At 39.8% G+C, this 18,432-nt stretch overlaps 1 protein-coding gene across 1 annotated transcript in view; it reads left to right on the top strand.

Moving 5' to 3' along the window:
* LOC106809678 (dynein regulatory complex protein 1-like) overlaps positions 1-18,432 on the top strand; it is a 39,107-nt gene that overhangs the window by 7,075 nt on the left and 13,600 nt on the right. The window contains exons 3-13 of the mRNA XM_014812848.1: positions 268-319; positions 900-1,031; positions 1,300-1,437; positions 1,945-2,031; positions 2,253-2,375; positions 2,776-2,915; positions 7,047-7,106; positions 7,539-7,674; positions 8,351-8,436; positions 9,058-9,146; positions 18,271-18,392. Of these exons, the coding sequence (XP_014668334.1) occupies positions 268-319; positions 900-1,031; positions 1,300-1,437; positions 1,945-2,031; positions 2,253-2,375; positions 2,776-2,915; positions 7,047-7,106; positions 7,539-7,674; positions 8,351-8,436; positions 9,058-9,146; positions 18,271-18,392 (1,165 nt within the window). The remainder of the gene's footprint in view (positions 1-267; positions 320-899; positions 1,032-1,299; positions 1,438-1,944; positions 2,032-2,252; positions 2,376-2,775; positions 2,916-7,046; positions 7,107-7,538; positions 7,675-8,350; positions 8,437-9,057; positions 9,147-18,270; positions 18,393-18,432) is intronic.

Below are 18,432 nucleotides of genomic sequence, written 5' to 3'. Positions count from 1 at the left end.
TGGATGGATGGATGGATGGATGGATGGATGGATGGATGGATGGATGGATGGATGGATGGATGGATGGATGGATGGATGGATGGATGGATGGATAAATGGACGGATGGATGGATGGATGGGTGGGTGGATAGATGGATGGATAGATTGATTGATGGATGGATGGATGGATGGATGGATGGATGGATGGATGGATGCAAGGATGGGTGGATGGATAGATAATGTTGGTTTTTTGACACATGTTTAATTTTGGTTTCATGTAATTTGAAGGTTGGAAAGGCTGGAAGCTGAGTCTAGGGCAGATTCTGACAAATTTGATGAGGTAATTTGGTAATTAGTTACACTTTAGTTTATGATATGTATGTATGTGTACAGTTTTTGTTGTGGGGAATTTGTGGGTGGATTACTTTCCCCCTTTAGATCCTGTCCCTGGAAATACTTACTTTAAGCAATTCTTATAATTTTTATTAATTCCCCAAAAATGAGGTCTAAAATACATCCAAGGGCACCAAATAACAACGCTGAGTACAGGCCTTAAACGCCAGCCTCAGAATTTACAATACGTCAGGATTATACTCTTTTCAAAGACCTTTATGTCCTTAATATATTCTACACACAAAGCTATAAAATTAAATTGTTCGCGATATGGGTGCACTTGCAGCTGGTATATGGCCAATTTAAACAAATTACGTAAATTTCAAAGCTACATAGTGTTGAATACTATACTGGTCATGCTCTATAGATGGGGTAAATCCATTGCATCGGCATTGGATCAGTCTGATAATAATAACCTCTAACTGATTTGACAGTGCACACTGCAATGTTCAGAATGGTTATTATGTAAAAGAATGCACTATTGTGTTTAATTTTCTCTGTTGGATTCTTTTATTATTTTTATACAGATCACTGACAAGTGGGGAAGTGCTATGGACCAGGAACTTCCAGAAGAGTTGTATAGGGAGCTACTGAAACAGAAGTCGCTTTGTGGGGCTGTCATTGATGAGAAAAACAGGTTAATCAGTGAACTTCAGAAGGTAAACGATGCATGCTTTAAATTCCCAGCAGCCAACGTGGCTGCACATGGCTAATGTGTTATTTGGGTCATTCTATACCAAATCACCGTTACAATGAACCTTATAAGAATTCAATGAAACCTTCACCAAGAATTTAGAGTTACAGTCCTCCTACAAACTACCTGAAGCCCACATATATATATCCAGTAGATAGCACAGTATGCACAGTATTGGACACATCACTTTTTTATAGTAGATGATCGATATAGATTATTTATTCAATTTTTAGGAAATGTACAGGAAAGACGACCACTATGTAAAACAGTTGAAGAAACAAGCAGAGGACATAGATCTATTGATGGAGCGAATTGATGAGCACATAAAGTCACTTAATCGTTCTTACAAGAATGAGTTGAATGACATAGAGGTATGGAACCATGTTTTTCTATTAAAGTTTTGTTTTAACTAGTAACGTTTTTATTTAAACTACATTTTGATAAATAGTATCATATCTTTACATTTCTCTGCTCATCATATTATATTTAATAGGGTTATATGTTGCAAAAGGTAGATACTTCACGTGGAACTGTGTATTAACAAGATACACTAGGAGTACAGTTATATTTAGGCAGGCCAACTACATAGCTTTCATCCGTACCTATTGCTTTTATAACAGAATGATCAGGAATGATCATGGTTGGATGGTTTTGATAATAGTTTGATGAATGTTTTGTTGTTCATGTTTACTGATAATTTATTTGATTCATTTGATACATAGTGCTGAATATAAAAAAAGAATAAAATTTTCGTATAAAATCTTTCATGGATAAATAGCATAACAAGAGCTTATACTAGAAAGGAATGAATGTATGGTAATATATAAATATGTGGTATATTGTATTATAGTGCTACGTGTTTATTTATGCTGTTGCAGAAAGCCTTCGAGTCTGAAAGAAGGGAATTGCTCCAAAATAGCAAAAAGAAGTTGGAGCATATGATGCAAACTAGACAAGACACCGAGGTAACAGTATCTGTTTTGTGTTGGTAGATAGGTTAATTACCTCCCAAATACACAATTAATTATTTAAGCTTGATAAGTCCAATTATTAAATTTTTCTGCAGTTTTCGACACTCGTGACATTTCAGAGGCACATACACATACGACAGGCACCCCTGTCCAAAATCCTGAATCTGCCACTAAACAGTAGACTATAGTTATGTGTTTGTTGTGTGACTGTGCAGTTAGAATACATGAAGAAACGAGACAAGTACGTGGAGGAGCACGACTTTCAGCTAGACCATCTGCGTGGAAACGACTCGGAGGAGTTTAACCAGGTCAAAATCAAGCTGGAAACAGATGTACAGGTAAGTCACTTCCATTGTGTGTGGATCTTGAAATATAACTATATGTAGATATGTTTGAGAAGTTTATTCCTATAATGCATTGTGAACATGTATTGTTGTACACAATAAAAGTATTGCATGTGAAATGTATTAAGCTATGGAGAAGTAATTATGTGTAAAACGAATTAAATCCTCAGTGTAAGTAACAAAGATATAATATCAAAACAATATTCCTTGTGTATCCCACTACAGTTACTTTTATGTACAAAATAATAACATAAAAACTGACATTCGTGTTAAATTATTTTGCAGCAATTGCTGTTATTTTCACTTGGTAATATAATTATGAAAGTTGAATTTGAACTTAATCATATTGGAATATTATATATATATAATTCACTTTAACTTTGTGTTATCCTAGATTTTAGAGCAACAGCTTCAACAGATGAAGGCAACTTATCAGTTAAACCAGGAAAAACTCGAATACAATTTCCAAGTCCTAAAGAAACGTGATGAGGAGAATACAATTACCAAGTCTCAGCAGAAGCGCAAAATAACCCGGTAAGTGCACAAGTGGTGTGTGGTAGCGCATATGTCACAGGCATTCTATTGGTGGTAATATTGGTGTAAATTATTATGTGTTAAATATTGTTGTAAAAATGTTGTTATTATGTGTGAAAATAAACAGTATTCCTCACTCCTCAGGTACTCTGTTGATTCCTGCTTACATATTCATTTTCCTCCATAAGTTATGTAAGGATAGAGAATATTGTAGTTCATGCACTAGGTCATCTTTTGATTGATTAGTTTGATTAACAAAAAATAAGACAAAACACAATATAACTGGATTTACAGATGGAATCTGTAAGTTTTTTTTACAATGTAACAGGGTAATATGCAAACAAACACAAATAATTTTGCAGTTACGATCATTTGAAATTAGTCAACTTAGCTTATTAACATTTTAAATTTGAATATAGACTTGAATTTAAACTGCATTTTACTATAATCATGCGAGAAATAATGGTAAAAATGTCTAAACGTATATATAGTTATATGAATTTCTGAATTAATAAAACATGTTATAATGCATTCTGATGTTAAGTTGCCAATGATAAATATATCCCCCAATTTAAATTACTAACAGATATACCCAGACAATCAACACACAGACACAAATTCTCAATATATCTGCTGTAACAATATAGTTACTAAAGTCATGGCATGCACTGTATATAGTTGGGTTTATGCTAAAATACATATAGTATGCATAATTCTACAGGTATAGCACTGCAGCTTTGCTCTTCATTTGCTGCTGAGACATAAATGTAATACATGACACATAAGTTATTTTCTGTTATTATTATATTATTATTATTATTTTCTGTAGTTATTATCACGTGAGTCTTTTGGCCCTAACAATACTTTTAGCTAAAGTCCATTTAACTTAACGTTCTTAAGATTCATACTGGTAGTAAAACCCAAATAAATACAAAGCTTATGCAGCACATGGCAACTATTGGCCAGAGCATCTACCAGTTCGTAACACTTTCTGGTTACATTTAATACACATGACACGTACACCCTATTTCCTGGCAATTTACCAGCAGGCAATGAGCATCCTTCATTCAATGCCAAATCTGCTGTGTGCCACAATAATGATAATTAGCGGCGTTTACACGGTCGATTAGATTCCGTATTTAGCGTTTACACGATTAAATAATTCGAGACTTGGACGGATATTCGGTGCTTATTAAATTCGGAATTAACAAATACCGCACTTATTAAGCACGGATAAGCAAGATTAGATTAGATTGCTAGAATAATATGTCGCACCAGCTAAGCTCCGAATTGTTAAATACGGAATTATCTGTTCCTGTAAACGCTCGATAAAATACGGCACTTACTAAGCCTCGAATTCACACATCCTTCGTGTAAACAGCTGGCTCGGTATAAATACCCCATCTCGATCAAATACCGGATTTCCGAGATACGGAACCTAATAACCACCGAATGCCAAGTAAAGGCATTACTTTTACTTATTTATCTTCACTGCAACATAGTAGTACAACTATATACAGTGTATATATCAACTCGCTCGCGCCCCGGACACACTATAGGCGATAATCGCTGGTGAAAATCGCCCAGTGTGTCTAGTGAATCGCCGGCGATTTTCGAGTTGAATTACCGAGTCACCCGAATCAAACGTTTGATAAAATCGGGCGATTATTTGAGTCGCGCGACTACAATCGCCTAGTGTGTCCGGGTCGGCGAATGAGTCGCCCGAATGTACAATTCATCAGCCAATCAAACGGTGCCATTTTCGATCATGTGACTATCAATCTAGGTGGCACGAATGTTTTAGTGTTGCAGAGGGAGAAAAATCGCCGATGAATCGCTCTGAAAATCGCCTAGTGTGTCCACTTAGTCGCCCGACTCGGTCGCCTGAAAAATTGCCTAGTGTGTCCCAAGCTTTACTCTTCTCGATTCTCCCCTGCGATACCTCTTTGTCCTTATCTGCCTGACTATATTTTTGTCCCCTTCTTTTTATCTCCTGTGCTATCGCTGGCTCTCTGCTCTCTGTCTCTCCCTCTCTCTTTCTTTCTGTCTCTCCTTCACTCTTTCTCCCCTTACTTTCTTTATCTTTATACTTCTATTTCGTTATTTAATTCTTTGCATTGTTTTCCACGAACAATGGTGCTAAAGATGACAACCTTTCTTACTAGCTATCAGTTGCTTGGGTTTAGTGGCGAGGAAATTAGAAGTACTCCATCTATATCTATAACATGATGTTACAGCACTCAGAGAACGGATTTCTATGAACAGTCGGCACACGGGCCAGGCCGCTGTGAACCACCTGTGCACTGTATATACCCCCCTGTTAGTAGAACCCTGTGTCCGTGCTGTTTAGATTAGATTACGTTTAGATTAGCATTCGGTTTTTTAAAGAACTTACGCCATGCGCTATCCATGGTATTACTGGTAAGGACGCCTTTTAATAGGGTAGCGAATAATTTTGCCAGGAATAGATTATATGTAACACGGCTCTTGATTGGTTACACAATGCCATAATTTATTCCAGATAAGTTTCCTTTTATGCTCATAAAAAAGTTATTATGAAGGCCGAACATATGAGTGCACGCAAAAGTACGTTTTAGCTACATACATAACTGTATCACTACCTATTTATCTATCTATCTGTCTCTATCTATCAGTTTATCTATCTATCTATCTATCTATCTATCTATCTATCTATCTATCTATCTATCTATCTATCTATCTATCTATCTATCTATCTATCTATCTATTCACGCACGTGTACGTGCACACGCGAAGACTGTAGCATTACAACGACATAGATGCATGCGTATGTGTACTGTATGGTCGAAACACGAAATATTTTGTCACAAATGACTTGACCCGGAAGAATTCGTGGCTAAGTTCGCGCATGCGCAGACTGCAACTACGAACTGGCTTATTCTAGCTCTTCTGCCAACTCCAGTTTCTCCCTTTCCTTTACCTGTTTCGCTACGCTACCCCTCGTTTACCTCCTCACCTCCTCTGTACCTTCTTTCCTCTCAGGACCCTCTACATTCTCTGACTCGTCTACTTCGTCTACCTCCTCCACCTTCTCCCCTTGTCCACCTCTTGTACCTACCTCTACTCTGCCTTCTCCGTGTCACCAAGCTCCTTGGCATCTCCCCGTTCCTTCGCCTGATCCACCTCGTCCGCTTTCACTCCTTTACCTTCTCTCATCTTTTACCTCCTCTCCATGTACCACTTTGTCCAGCATTGGTGTTAAGTAGTGGTTCGGCACTAATGTCTAGGTTGCCTCTGTATAGCTGAGATTGTTATTTGGTTACGTAGTGCTTCAGTAGTAGTGTCAGCATTACGCTTGAGTGAATCTTTTCATAGGGCCGTTTAGGGAATTTATTCGTCCTTGTCAATCAACTGGAATAACCTCGTACTATTGTGTATACATGCACTGTTGTCAGTGTTTATTTTATTAAGTTTATTACTGTTAAATTAAGTTTTGTGCTGTTTATATTATTTTGTGTTTCGTTTTTGTTGCTTTCCGTTGGTTTCTGTTGGTTTCGTTGGTTCGTTGGTTCGTTGGTTCCGTTGGTTCGTTGGTTTCCGTTTCCATAACGGAAACCTCATGTTTCCGTTATTGATGTGTGGGTATTTCTATAGCGCAAGAGGTGTATGAGTCGGTAATAAGGTTGCTCTAGAATTCTATACAGGCCTGTAGACGTGCGCGCACGTACGCACGCACGCTCACACAGACACACATATGCACGCACACACACACGCACGTACGCGCGCGCACACACGCACGCACGTACACACACACACGCACCAATCACCAAGAAGACTATACCAGCAATACGTCATTAACGTATACCTTCTGCCTATATTAACAGTGTGGTTGGATAGTGTGCTTCATTTTACAAGCTGAAATATCGGCTCGTGTTTTCTGCAACATCTTGTTTTGGTTCCATTGCAGGGAATAAAAGAGTGAAAGAAGAGTTAGAGAAGTAGTTCTAGAATTTAAAAAAATTCGGATAGGGTATTTTAGACATGTCTTCTCTGCCAACTCTGATAATGTCTATTTAATATATATAAATGCATGAGTGAATAGTTATATGCTTAAAAGTGCTCTTGCCCATGCTTTATATTTATCCTTCTTAGGCTCCAAGACGTTCTGAACAACCTGAAAAGCAAGGCTGTCAAACAAGAGAAGCAGTACAGGTAATTTTGCAGCTGCTCGGCATTATACAGTAAATTTCCTTAATTTACTTTTTTATTTTATTATTTACCTATTTTTTGATTGTCCACCTTGTGTTGCCTGGCCATACGAATGACCAGTTGTATAAATTTCAAGTGGCACTTTTCCATGTGTTGCACAGAATTCTATTTTGTAGGTATTCGTGGTTCTATTAAAAGCCTAAGGCTGATGAATATACAGGCTCTTACAGTAAAATCTATGAATAAAGCCTAGGTTGGGTATCTTTATTGTTATGTTGTTGAAATTTTTTGGTACTGCAATATCTTATATTAGTGTTAGTACATTATCCTCTTAAATCCCTTACAATAAGTAAAGTAATTTCTAGGTATTGTTTTAAGGAAAAACTGAATAAATTCAATTCCATTCAATTTTACCAACTGCTGGTGTTTATATAGGGATGAGAACAATAGCTTGACAGATGACTACAAGAGAATATCTGAGCAGCTAGAAGATTTACAAAAGAAGGGACGTCATTTCCAGGTCACAGATGCTAAGAGGTTCTATGACATCTGGTGCATGAATGAAGCCCAGGTAAGTAATCGCTAGTAAAGCCTATAGGCTTGCCCCCTCTCTATCTCTCTCTCCCTCCTTTCCTCCCTCATTTCCTCCCTCCAGTTTGCCTACTGTGCATTAAAGTTGTGCAGAAGCCAGGGTTCTGTAAGTCTTTTCCTGTAGCTAATATTCTCAGGAAAGTTTCCCCCGACCCGACACACTTGACCATCACAGCAACAAGCCAGACAGTGCTTAAGCGTGAACGGATTGTAACCCGAAAAGCACTGCAAGACAACATGCTACAGAACAGTCTACTCTCTAAATAAAGTAGTAGTTCAGTAAAGTTCGCTCTACATTCTATAAAGCAAGATTTTACACTGGTTTTAATAACATCGTAGGACCCCCTCCCCCCCATCAGTTTTAGAACCTGCTCGTCAACAAAGTGTTACTATATTAGATTGATTAGAATTTTTTATATGGCCCTATATATGTATAATAGACGGGTGGGAATTATTTTTTCACCAGAGCCTTATTGCTTAGGATATTATATGTGAATTTGCATACATAGTATTTGCCATGTCTAATTAAGATTCTGGATCTAAATTGAAATTTAGAGAGTATAAAGGATGCAAGAGGGAGAGATTTCACCAACTAATCTTTTTCTTTGACCTTGCTAAACTGTACGTTCTTTGTTTCATGTTAATTTACGACAAAGGTCAAGATGTTTGTAAAGAAAATTCTAGAAGAGGATAGGATTATTCATGAGCAGCAATTGGATGTGCAATGGCAGCCACCCGCCATGTAAGCTGCATTTTCACACATCAGGAATGTGCTCCTGATATTACTTAGTAGCATTTCTCGATCACCCCCAACCTCTCTAAAGTAAACGATGAAGTTGGGTTGTGGATTGCATGCCTGTTATTTGGAAATTGAAGATTAGAGTGGGACAGAGGTAATTTGTTCCAGGCAATTTTGAAAAATTTTAATGTGTGACTGTTGGACCGAAACTTGTGTCAGTGACAACAACAATGAAGTACAATTGAAACCACTGACCATGCAGCATGTTTTAATTTAGAAAGTTGTTTTTGAAGGCCAAATAGTTTTCCATGGTTTTGGCCAAAATTATTAAATGGAGAGCCTGTTATTATAATTTTCTATCCAATAGGCTTCTGAATCTTCTACATTACTAATTTGTGGCCAGTGCCTGGCCAGGGAATTTCTGGCAACTTTTGGCTAACATATAGTATATAGACATATTCTCTGTAGAAATTAAAACAAATTGAAGAGCACGTTAGATATAAACATAGGAATGTCAATGGATCTAAAATCTGTAGTTAATCAATATTATAAAGTACTTAACAAGAACATGTTTTTATGGTATTCATCATAGAAATTGTCATATTAGTGTATGTTTTATACCAGTTCTCTAGACAATGAAGGGCCAATCATCAGTGGCAAAGACAATCAGACATTGAATTCAGCCTCTGAAGCTGCCTCTAAGATAATGGCAGGTATGAGCATCTATTTACTAGGAAACATCTGGTCATGGTCACTAATTATAGTCACATGACCGAACCCAGGGAGTGAAACCGTTATTTTTCTTTGGTGATATATTGCTTTTATAGGTTTTCTAAGTACCCTTACATATTTTTTCTTCATAAATGCTTACTTGACGTTTTGACCTTCAAGAGGTTATACCTTGAAATGATGTAAATACTGAAGTATATATATATATATATATATATGTATATATATATATATATTTATTTTATTTTTTTTATATTTATATATTGCATTATCGTAAATACCCATTCTCATTCTTAAGGAAACATGAAGATCTTACATTTTGTTGTATAAAAGTAGAACAGAGCAGGTGTTTCGATCTTTTTCAGTCAATATAATATTTGCCAAACTTTATCTCTATACTTCTTATGGACAACTTATAGTTAGTTGAAGTTTAGAGGATTAATCGCACCATGTATGTTATCCAAAAAATCGGAAAGAAACCATTTCTGGCAAATGAATCGAATACAAGAATACTGCTCTTGCTAATCAGCTAATATGTCTGATTGAGCCGTATTAATCACTAATCACACATGCCTGAATTTATTCTAACTAAATGCGAAGAATTTTTCGCAGTGCAGTTTGAAACTCTTTCAGTTTGTAGCTGTAAACAAATATGTTTGCCATAGAGTTGCCGAATGTTGGTAGGGTCCCCCACTGATAATTCTCAGGCGTTAAGCCGCAGTATCCACATTTCAACGCGATGAAAAATGCAAGCAATGCTGGCAGCCAACACAAGAGTGACAAACCAATTGTTAGAACTAGAGCTTTAACAATTTGCATTTTCTGTTGAAAAGCTTGCACAGATACTCCAACCTGGTTAGAAATGGCATTAATAGCTCTCTGATGGTGGATTGCTGTGGTGATGATTTTCGCGTAGCAATAGGCCATGGTCAGGAATAATATCGGACCAAATATCGCAGTTATCCATAACCAGAAAATAAAATACTCCCCTCCGAAAGCCGTTGTACACTGGAAACCCGTGCTACCAGCTTTTATATATACTACCATACCTATCATTAAAATAATGAAGACTATGGCCCAAATTCCTCCAAGTACCAGCTTTACTCTCCTCTCTGGCAGGTAGAGTTCACTGTGTAGCGGATGAACGATGGCCATATAGCGCTCCGCTGTGACAGCCGTGTAAAGGAGGGCCGATGCCAGAATCGCGCACAGGTTAACGTTCTGGTGAATGGCACACCAGATGATGATGCATTTAAATGGCTTCAGTGTCAGCAGAAAGGATGCAGCGTGAGCAAACAGTACCAGTCCGACCCACAGGTCTGCCATCGCAAGATTGCTGATGAAGTAGTAGGGAACAGTGTGCAGGTTGTGTGTTTTCACGACGGTCATGATGACAAGAGAGTTTCCAATTATGATGGGTAGAGAGATGAGAAGTTGAGCGATGTTGAAACTCGGCATGGGTTCCGGCTTGTTAATTATGCATGCGTAGTCTACCCATTTGGATGAGTAGTTCTCTGACACGGTGTTATTCATCTTGCCTGTCCTTTACGGCAACGCGAGTCCTCTGTGTTAGGTGAAGAATTCCGTTGCTAACAGCGCCGATGAGCAGTCTTCTTTCGGCTTGTGTTTCCTGTTTACACCAGATAGTAATTGATAGCGTTAAAATAACGGATGGCTGGCTCGTTCCTTCAAATTTGATTAACTAATTTAGGTAATTGTATCAGCTTTCACGAGCTACACGGTCATGGATATTATCTTTCAATCTCTAACATTATTCCATTACTTTTGCAGCATGCTATATATGACAATACGAATTTCCACTGTCTAGAATGTCAGTAGTAGGCCCCTATTCACAAGGAATAATGGTAGTAACTTTTATCATCAACAATTTGTGTCAGTTGGCCATGAAAGTACAAAGATAATTCTAAACAAATCCAGGTTGAATAGACTATCGTAATTCGTTTTCTCAATATAATGTTAAAACTTATTATTTAGTAAGAAATTAGTCATAATACATAAATTCTAACATTTTTTCTAAGCCACCATTTTTGAGGTAGGAGGTCTGATTCCTAGAGGAAACGGAGATGTGCACAAGAGTACTGAAGCTTTAATAGTTGGCACAGGATTATCATTTAAAATCAGCCCCTGTGTTTTTAACCTTCATATTTCCCAATATTTCTATTATTTACCTGGACGCAATAGGTAATGCTTATAGTTTCTAAAATGCTTAACGCATATAAAATGACAATTATCTGGTAAGATCTGCTTGTTATAAAAATCCACAGACCAAATTTGAGGCAGTGTAAATTTCTAGCAATGGAAATTAGTTCAGCGATATATGCCTGGCAATAGACTATTAAATGAAGCCAACATATTTAAAAATATGCGACAGAAAAGTACATGACAAACCTTTAGCGCTGATGAGACGCCTACGTGTTGTATGTGTACGTCTCCTATGCACGTATGAAATATCACACGTTCGTTGTCGCGTGCGTCAGGTAGTGTGTAGACAACAGCCTCTGTCCGTATGCTAACACGTACTTCTTGGGTTTCTTCGTAGTTGTTTCGACGCAACAACGTGTACACGGTAAATTTCGTTAAATTGCAAGTTGCTTTTCTACACACACCCTAGCATTGTAGCAGGCTGAGTAAAACTAATGCAGCACCCAAAGCGACGTTTATCCTCTGTGTCCTAGACCAAGCAAACGTCGTCTAATTTGACCTGTGTGCTCGTTTTCATCTCTGCAGCATGCCTATTACGACATCATTATCGCTCCCGATAGCATATCTTATAGTGGCGCACATCGTTAGTGGTTGTCGTGCTACGTCTTGGCGTCTCACCGGAACGACAGCTCACGCACACCCCGAGTGTATCGCACACGTCCCTCTACTAGACATTGAAAGTTAGGCTACCACGGTGTGCCAGGAAATCATTATGAGCCTCATATATGACATTACCTGCTTGAGTGATTTTACACAAAAGTTACTAAATTTGGATGCGTGTGGCCACGAGGCTTCCTGGCACGTTACTTAATGGAGATTAAGCGAGCCGCGTTTTTAAATTAAAGTATATTGATTTCTGATGTTTTCCTAGCCGTTTCAGGCATGTACGATATTCCTTGCGTGAGAGCAAGTGTCTTAGGTAAAGTTAATACGCTCGTGGCTCATTATATGCGCCAAATTATTAGTACAAGTATAAAGTAATTTTGATGCACGCAAACACGCTCATACACTCAGTGGGTGTGTGCACGCATGCGTGCGTGCGTGCGCGTGGGCGTGTATTGATAGATAGAAAAATGGTTAGCTAGCTAGTGGATGGATGGATGGATGGATGGATATATATATATATATATAATATATATGTAATTATATATATATATATATATATATATATGGATGTATGGGTCGATGGATGTATAGATGGACGGACGGACGGACAGATAAATAGGTAGCTAAATAGATTGATTGATTGATTGATCATTGGATCAATCCAAATTAAAAACAAGTGATTTGAATAAAGTTTCTAATATCGTATATTGGTTTAAGAGGGTGCGAAATTAACATTCCTTGACTTGTAGTCATGCGGACTATTAGATTTTGTAATCTGGTAGTCTGTGAGCAATTCGTGTAGTTCAGAATACGTAATAATGAAAACGATTTTAGGTAAATTTGCTAATTGGCGGTTTAAAGTTAACACTTGCTGGAAAGATCACAATCATTTGATTTCTGAGTTTATATATCCGTGTTAGACAAAACTGACAAGACAAGACTAAGTTAAGTTGACGCTGACAGTCAGGTAGTCCACCGGAATATTTGTTGCTGCAATCTACTCATCTGTCAGTAAATCTGGTAGTTTTGAACTAAGGGGCTACAGGTAATTTCGAACCCTGGTTTAATATTTGATATAACATAACAATATAATATGATGAACTAGCTATACCCCGAATAACATATTCAGACTAGTCAGTGTCTTTGCACATGTGTTTTAGTGTTTTCTGGTTTCGTGTGTACGTGCGCACGCACGCACGCACGCACGCACGTGTACGTCTACACGCACTCACGCACGTGTACGTCTATACGCACGCACGCACGCGTACGTGCACACGCACAATGCACGCTCACGTGCACCCTCACGCACGCGCGCACGCACTCTTACGTGCACACGTACGCACTCACGCACTCTTACGTGCACACGTACGCACTCACGCACTCTTACGTGCACACGCACGGACGTGTACGTGCACACGCACGCACGCATGTGTACGTGCACACGCACGCACGCACGTGTACGTGCACACGTGTACGTGCGCACGTATGCACGCACGCACGCACGCACGTGTACGTGCACACGCACGCACGCATGTGTACGTGCACACGCACGCACGCATGTGTACGTGCACACGCACGCCACACGTGTACGTGCACACGGCCGACGGCGACGCGACGCACGTGACACGTGACGTGCACAAACGCACAGCACGCACCCACGCAACGCGACGTTGTACGTACATACGCACGCATCGGCCACGCTACGCTGTGACTTCTAACGCACGCTACGCACGTGTACGTGCACGGACGCACAACGCACGCTCACGTGCAGCCCTCACGCACTGGCGCAACGGCACTCTACGTGGCACACGTACGCACTCACGCACTCAATTACGTGCACACGTACGCACTCACCACTCTTACGTGCACACGCACGGACTGTACGTGCACACGCAGCAGCAATCGCATGTTTTTACAGTGCACATCGCACGCACCACGCATGTTATCATGCACAACGCAACGCATGGTCACGCACAGTGTACGGGCGCTACGCATCGCACGGCAATGTTCACGTGGTATGCTGCACTACGCAGCTGCACGCATGGCGCACTGACTGATACGCACCGCAACGCACGTGTACGTGCATGCAACGACACACACGCTCGCCACGCAACGGACTGAAACGTACAGCACACGCACGCACGCAGCAACGCCACAGCACAGAACGAACGAATCGTTACGTGCACAACGCACGCACGCACGCTACGAACGGTACGTGCACACGCACGTCACGTGTACGTGCACAGGTGTGTTGTCGCGGCGCGTACAACTGTAGCATTACAACGACCATAAGATGCATGCGTATCGGTGTAGCTGTTGGTGTCGAACACGACCATATTGGTTGTAGCAGATGATGACTTGACCCGCAGAATTCGTGCTAAGTTCGCCGCATGCGCAGACTGCAACACGAACTGCTTATTCTAGCTCTTCTGCCAAACGTGGCCGGCGGTCAGTGGGCGGGTGAGTTTTCTGCCCTTCCTTTACCTGTTCGCTACGCCAGGGGCCCCTCGTTTACCGATCTCAAACGCGCGTCACTCTTACCTTCTTTCTCTCAGACCTCTCTACATTCTCTGACTCGTCTACTTCGTCTCCTCCGTTCCCAGCCGGTCTCCGGGCCGTTGGTCCACCTCGTTTACCTACTCGTCTACGGCTGCCTTGGCTCCGCTGTCAACTCCGGAAAGCCCTCTGCATCCGGTCCCGTCCTGCGCTAGCCCCGTCGTCCCCCGTCGCTTCACTGGTCTTGGTACGTCCTTCTCTTCATCGCTCTACCGTCTTCTCTCGCATGTTACTTCACTTTTGTCCATTGCATTGGTGTTAAGTAAGTCGGTCTCGCATAATGTCTAGTGCCTCTGTAATAGCTGAGATTGTTATTGGCTTACGCTATGCTTCAGTAGTAATGTCAGCAATTTACGCTTGAGTGAACTCTTTATAGGGCCGTTAGGAACTTTATTCGTCCTTAGTCAATCATCTGAATAACCTCGCTACATTTGGTATTAACATGCAACTGTTGTCCAGTGTTATTTAATTAAGTTATTACCTGTTTAAATTAAGTTTTGTCTGTTATGATAATTATTTGTTTCCGTTTTTGTTGCTTCCGCTCTTGGTTCTGTGGGTTTCTGATGTTCGTTTGTCGTCGTTGTGCGTCGCGATTGGTTTCGTTGGTTTCCGTTCCAATAACGGAAAACTTCATGTTTCGGTATTGATGTGTGGTATTCCCTGAGCGCAAGAGTGTCTATTGATCGGTAAGTAAGGTGCTCCTAAATTTCTAGATTAACAGGCTGATAGACGTGCGCGCACGTACGCACGTCCTACGCTCACACAGACACACATATGCCCACGACACACAGGGGGATCGCCGGTCGCGGGGCGGGCGCGCGGGCGGGCGCACGTACGCGCGGCGGCGCACCACACGCAACGCACGTAACAGCCTGGCTGATCCCGACACACGGCACGCAACGACCAAGAGATATAGACCAGCAAATACAGCATCTAACGTAATACCTTCTGCCTATATTAACAGTGTGGGTTGATAGTGTCTCATTTTACAGAGCTGAAATAGTCGGCTCGTGTTTCTGCAACATCTTGTTGATTCCTATTGCAGGGAATAAGAAAGAGTGAAGCGAGAAGATAGAGAAGTGATTCTACCCGGAAGCTTTAAAAGAACTTCGGATAGGTACTTAGACATGTCCTTCTCTGGTGCAACTCTGATAAATCGTCTATTTAAATATATACATGCATAGTTAATAAGTTATATGTGCTTAAAAGTGCTCTTGCTCCATGCTTTAATATTTATGCCTTGCTTAGGCTCCAAGACTTCTGAACAACCTGAGAAAGCAAGGCTGTCAAACAGAAGAAGCTAGTACAGCGGGTAATTTTGCAGCTTGCTCGGGATTATAGGCAGTAACTTTTCCTTATTTACTTTTTTATTTATTATATACGCGCTTATTCGTTGATTGTCACCTGTGTTGCCCTGGGCCATCACAATGACCATTTATAAAGATTCACAGTGGCACTGTTCATGTGTTTGGCAGCGCAGAAGTTTCTTTCCTGTCAGGTATTCGGTTCTATAAAGCTAAAGGCTGATGAATAACATGCTCTTTCACAGTAACTTCTATGATAAAGTCCCCCCCCCAGCCAGGTGGGTTATCTTATTGTATCGTTGTTGAATTTTTTGAGTACTGCAATATCGTTAATATGTAACATTACCGCTCTTAAACATTACAATAGTAAAGTAAATTCTAGGTAATTGTTTTAAGGAAAAACTGAATAAATCAACTTCCATTCAATTACTAACTGCTGGTGTTATATTAGGGATGAGAACAAAGCTTACGATGACTAGAAAGAATATCTAGCAGCTAGAAGATTTATCTAAAAGCAAGGCACCGTCATTTCCAGGTCACAGAGTGCTGGCAAGGCAGGTTCCATGACATCTGTTGCACCTCGAATGAGCCCAGTAAAGTAATCGCTAGGAAAAGCCTATAGGCGTTGCCCCCTCTCTAATCTCTCCTCCCTCTTCTCCCCATTTCCCTCAGCAAGTTGCCTACCTGTCATTAAAGTGTGGCCAAAGTCGCAGGGTTCTGTAAGTCTGTTCCTGTAGTATATCTCCAGAATATTCCCGCCTGACCGACAGACTTGACCATCTGCACATGCACAGCCAGACAGTCTTAAGGCGTGAACGGATTGTAACCCGAAAAGAGCTGCAAGACAACATGCTACAGAACAGTCTACTCTTAAATAAAATATAAGTTTCATAGTTCGCTCTACATCTATAAAGCAAGATATAACTGGTTTTAATAACATCGTAGGACCCCCTCCCCCGCATCCAGTTTTAGAACCTGCTCGTCAACAAATGTTACTATATTGATTGATTATAATTTTTCTATGGCCCTATACTAATGTATATTATAAGACGGTGGGTAATTATTTTTTCACGACAGAGCTTAATTGCTCTAGATTATATGTGAAATTTGCATACACTAGTATTTGCAACTGTCTAATTTAAGATCTGGATTAAATTGAAATTTGAGAGTATAAAGTATGCAAGAGGGAAGATTCACCAACATAATCCTTTCTTGTGACCTTGCTAACTGTAAACGTTCCCTTGTTTCATTGTAATTTACGACATAAGGTCAAGATGTTGTAAAGAAAATTCTAAGAAGAGTATAGGATATTCATGGAAAACAGCAGATTGGATGTGCAATGGCAGCATACCGCCCATTAACGCTGCATTCTCCACATCAGGAATGTGCTCTTCTGTATTACTTAGTACAGTTCTCGATCACCCCCAACCTCTCTAAGTAAACGATAAGTGGGTTGTGGATTGCATGCCGTTATATTGAAATTGAAGATTAGAGTGGGACAGAGGAAATTTTTCTGCAGGCAATTTGAAAAATTTAATGTGTGACTGTTGGATCGAAACTGTGTCAGTTACACAACAATGAAGTACAATTGAATACCACTGACCATGCAGCAGTTTTAATTAGAAAGTTGTTTGAAGCTCAAATAGTTTCCATGTTTGGCCAAATATTAAATAGAGCCTGTATTATATTTTCATCCAATAGGCTTTGAAATCTCCTACATTACTATTTGTGGCCAGTGCCTGGCCAGTCTGAATTTTCTGTGAATCTTTTGGCTAACATATAGTATATAGACATATTCTCTGTAGGAAATATTAAAACAAATTGAAATCACGTTAGATATACACAAGAATGTCATGATCTAAAATTCTGTAGTTAATCAATAATTAAAAGTACTTAAACCAAAGAACATTTTTTATGGTATTCATGGCAATAGAAATGTCATATTAGTGTAATTTTTATACCGAGTTCTCTAGAGCAATGAATGGGCCAATCATCAGTGCAATGACAATTCAACATTGAATTCGTAGCTCTGAAGCGCCTCGTACAGATAAGGCAGGCTATGGACATCTATTTACTTAGGAAACATCTTGGGTCTATGCACCTAATTATAGTCACATGACCGGAACCGTCGCAGGGAGTGAAACGCGTATACTTTTTCTTTGGTGATATATTCTCTTTATAGGTTTTCTAAGTACCGCTTTACATATTTTTCTTTGTCATAATGCTAACTGTGAACGTTTGCCCACCTTCAAGACGTTATACCTGAAATGACTGTAAAATACTGAAAGTAATATTAATATATATATATATATATATATATATATATATAGTCGTTAGTTTTTAATTATAGATCTGTTCATTCCAAACACTAAACTTTTACAACTAAAGTGTGTATATGATTGCTGTCGCTTCCTTTCAGTGCATGAGGGAAGAGATCGGACAGGTAGCAGGGCGACCTCTGCAGCCAGCAAGGCATCGTCCACAGACCATCTCAGTAACCACCTCATGAGAAGAATAATGGAGCTTTTATCATCTGAATCGGTAATGATCTTAATGTGCTACTTTGCTCAGCGTCAACTGT

The sequence above is a fragment of the Priapulus caudatus genome, unplaced genomic scaffold (genome assembly GCF_000485595.1).
Source record: "Priapulus caudatus unplaced genomic scaffold, Priapulus_caudatus-5.0.1 Scaffold375, whole genome shotgun sequence".
Lineage (NCBI taxonomy): Eukaryota > Metazoa > Priapulida > Priapulimorpha > Priapulimorphida > Priapulidae > Priapulus > Priapulus caudatus.
Note: the sequence above shows the minus strand (reverse complement) of the source record. Positions and strands in the feature narration are given on the sequence as shown.